The sequence below is a fragment of the Triticum aestivum genome, chromosome 7D (genome assembly GCF_018294505.1).
Source record: "Triticum aestivum cultivar Chinese Spring chromosome 7D, IWGSC CS RefSeq v2.1, whole genome shotgun sequence".
Classification (NCBI taxonomy): domain Eukaryota; kingdom Viridiplantae; phylum Streptophyta; class Magnoliopsida; order Poales; family Poaceae; genus Triticum; species Triticum aestivum.
This window is the reverse complement of record NC_057814.1, coordinates 112358147-112362100: the sequence shown is the minus strand read 5'-3', so window position 1 is coordinate 112362100 and position 3954 is coordinate 112358147. Positions and strand designations below refer to the sequence as shown.

At 47.4% G+C, this 3954-nt stretch overlaps 1 protein-coding gene across 1 annotated transcript; it reads right to left on the bottom strand.

Annotated features, from left to right (window-relative positions):
- Nucleotides 1-487: 487 nt before the first annotated feature.
- Nucleotides 488-2035, bottom strand: LOC123167844 (2'-deoxymugineic-acid 2'-dioxygenase; the record flags this gene model as incomplete). Its single annotated transcript, XM_044585705.1, is given in 4 exon segments — nt 488-972; nt 1044-1365; nt 1445-1695; nt 1799-2035. Coding segments are annotated over 4 exon segments (1002 nt in total). The 3' UTR covers nt 488-729.
- Between the last annotated feature and the right edge of the window lie 1919 nt (nt 2036-3954).

Sequence of the window (3954 nt, the reverse complement as noted above, 5' to 3'; positions counted from 1 at the left end):
GTTGCCTGGTGGTGTTATGCAAGATTATAAGAACAATGTTTCCTTTTAATTAATACAACTCTTTATAAAAAAAAGGGCAATGGGGAGATTATGAGGGTCTTGGATGTCGGGGCGGCGACCCTGGGTTGCAGGCTGCACATTTGGCCCTCCGGCGAACAATGTTGCAGCGGTGTTGACTGCGTTCTTTGATTCAAGTGGTACTTGTTGAGGACGCCGTGTGGGTGCCTTCGTCGCCAATCCGCCATGATTCGGTGGCTGATGTCAAGTAAGGACCGGAAAGAGGCGCCTTCCTACTCTTCCTTTTGTGGTTGACGAGTTGCCAATGTGGGCAGTGGGCTGAGTCTCAGGGTCTTGGATGTCGGGGCGGCGTTCCTGGTGGCATGATGCACATTTGGCTCTCGGGCGAAGAATGTTGCAGTGGTGTCGACTGCGTTCTTTGGCCAATGTAGATAGGCATTATGATGTACCTTAAAAAATCTTCAGAATCTAAGATGTGTGTGTCATGTTTCGATGATTTTACCCACCCATGTGTAAATGATACACGGACACACATTGAACTTGTATTCTCGAATCAAGCAGCGTCGATATAGCAGAAACGTGATTTCCACCTCACAATCACCAGTTGCTGTTTTTAAATTTATTTTACTCCGACCTAGTAGCTAGATCACCAATCAAGTTTCTTTGCTGCTCTGCAACTGTTCTCCAAATCAGATACAGGTGAGCTGAGGTCTAAAGCTTGAAGGCCTTCTCCACGCTCTCCCTCCGCGCGCCGACGGTCTTGTACACGCGCATGAACTCGTCGAAAGTGACAGTGCGGTAGCGCGGCGGGTTGCCCTCGCCGACGAGCTCCTCCGCTGGGCCGATGGGGATGTCCGCGGCCGGCATGATGAACGTCGCCACCGACGTCCGTGCCAGCGCGGCGTTGGTCATCGCCCGGTGCTCGATGCTCTTCAAAACCCCGTTGGTCGCAATCTGCATCATTAATCCCACATTGAAAAATGAGCAATCTGAGGGAAAGGGGGAAGTGATCAATGGATGGATGCCTCGAGCAGGTGGCCGAAGTTGACGACGAAGGCGTTGGGCACGGACTCGACGTTGATCCAGTCGCCCTTGTAGGAGACCTGGAGGCCGGGCACGGTGCTCTGGAGCAGGAGAGTGATGAGGTTCCGGTCGCAGTGGGGCGGCAGGCCGAGCGTCAGGCCCGGGGCAGGGCACGGCGGGTAGTGGTTAACGTTGATGATCACGTTGCCGCCGGTGAGGTCCCCTTCGAAGTAGTCCGGACGGAGCCCCATGCCCTCGCACAGCAGCCGCAGCAGCTCCATCCCCACGCCTCTCGTCGGCTCCACGAACTTCTCCACCACCTCGCTGCAGTCAACACAAAAAATTAGTCAAATCAAAAAAAAAAATCGGGTATCATATGATTGAGTTGGCATCGTGAATTTACCGGAGCTTTTTGGGCTTGTCGGGCCAGTTGTTCTTGGTGTCGCCGACGGGCGAGCCGCAAGCGAGGCGGAGGCAGTCCCGCCAGTACTTCTCATCGCCGAGCTCGTAGGTGGTGCTGGAGAAGAGCCGGTTGGGCTTGTCCGTGTCCTCCGAGTAGAAGGCCGCCTTCTCCTCCGCAGGGAGCCGGAAGAACTCCGCGCACACCGCCTCCATGTCCCGTATCGCCTCCGCAGAGACGCCGTGGTTGACCACCTGCACACATCACCGCGCGGCGGTCAGCCGGTCAGGTGCTTTGACCACGAAATACCGAGAGATGAAGTATATAATTGAAAGGGATCTGTGAGTTTGGACTGGCCTGGAAGAACCCGAGCTCCTTGCCGGCGTCGAGGACGGCGCGGCGGACCTCGTCGCGGCCGCGAGAGAGGTCGATGACCGGGAGGGAGACGGCCTGAGAGGAGGCCGGCGGGCGCTGATCGGGCGGGAAGACGAAGCAGTCCGGGAGCGACGCGTGGATCGGGGCCGAGGAGAGGAGGTTCGCCATGGCTCTCTGCTTGATCTGGAAATCTTGGGAAGACGGGACTGGTAGGTGAGCAGGGGAGCACAGGAGCTCGGGAGAGGAGACAAATGCGATGTATCCGAAATGCTTCACGGACATCCCAAAGCTTAAAGATGTGGCCCTCTTTTTCGGCCCACGAGCCGGCGAGCCCATGCTTCACACGACGAGTCCGTTCCGTCAAGAAATCGTACTCTCACAAAACGAGTCGGATTGATACAATACGAGGCGACGGCGAAATCGCTGATTAAGGCGTACCTTTAGCAAAAGTTATCAGGTCTTTTCTGATGGTGACAGGTGTCACATTTTATTATATGTTATTAGTTGTCATAATTTGAGAGTTTTAATAAAAAAACACAAAGAGAGATGAGTTTTTTTTGGGCAACTAACTGGAAGTTACCCTCGTTGAGGCCTCCAAGGGACACTTTTGGTGCCTTGGGAGCACGTCAAGTGGTGCGCGCCAGATGTCGCATGTTTGGTGCTCCCTCTGGATTTCGTTTGTTTTTCTTACGCATTTTATATAGTTTTTCCCGGTCCTTTTGGCCTTTTGATTTTCACTAGGTCCTCCCCATGTTTTGCTGAGAAAAATCACAGATGTTTTTTTGCGTGAAAAAGTTTATGTTTCCGTGAAAGGCACAACCGTGCTTCTCAGAAAAGGGGAAAATTTATGCTTCATGGAGGCACATATTTGCTTTCGCAAGAAGCACATCTATGCTTTTCAGAAAAGGGGAAAAAATCCATGCTTCCATCAGAGACACTGATTTGTTTCTCGTGGCATATATGTGTTTTTGTGAGAAGCACAACTGTACTTCTTGAAAAAAAACTATATTTTCACAAGAAGCACATATTTACTTCTCGTCTATGTACAAATTTGCTTTCACGAGAAAAAAAGTCAAGGTACTATTGTTCACCCTCATAATCCATCTCGTCTGTATCTTGGTCAGAGGGCCCGGTTTCTTCGTTGTTTGACAAGTTTCCTATGGTTAAGTCTCCTCGTTTAATTCTAAAACTATAAAAAATGAGAAATGACATAAAAAAAGATCTATGTTTGCCGGAATGTCGTTTCCCAGCAAATCCCGGCACTCGATATGCCTACTTTCTAGCACAAGTCATGCCAAAATTCACGAAAAAATTCGGCATGACCTTTGCTAAAAGTGGACATATCGGACGCCTAAAATTCACCGGAACGGAAATGAATCAACATTCCGGCGAAACATAGGCCACTCGGATCATTTACCCTGCACATAATCATCATTTTCCAAATATGACATGTCCAAAACATCACATGTCCAAATGACATGTCCAAATTCCAAATATGACATGTCCAAATTCCAAATATGACATGTCCAAATCACATGTCCACATATCATATGACCACTTCAAATTTGCATATAAAAGGAAGAAAAATATAGAACATGAAGAAAAAATGCAAGAAGTCATTTTTCTTCACAATATTCTAAACTAAATTCAGCCTACCTAAATTTGAAACTAAAAAATAGCAACAATTGCTTTAACCAAAAAATTTAAATAGCAACAGTTGCTTCAACTAATCTGTCCACTTCAAATTATGTTTTCTTAAATAGCAACAATTGCTTTAACTAAAAAAATTAAATAGCAACAATTGCTTTAACTAATCTGTCCACTTCAAATTCGTTTTTTTTAAATAGCAACAATTGCTTTAACTAAAAAAATTTAAATAGCAACAGGATCTTTAACTAATCTGTCCTAGGTTTCATACTAATTCTAATTAACTAACTAGCACTATAAAATTTAAATAGCAACAATTGCTTTAACTAAAAAAATGCAAGAAACCTATATAATCATATGTTTTTTCTTACACTAAAAAATAGCCTAGTATTCATACTATTTCATACTAACTAGCACTAAATAGCAGAGAAGAGGGGAGGAGAGAGAGAGAGATGGGGTCGGGGGAGATAGCGCGGCACCGAGGCGAGGCG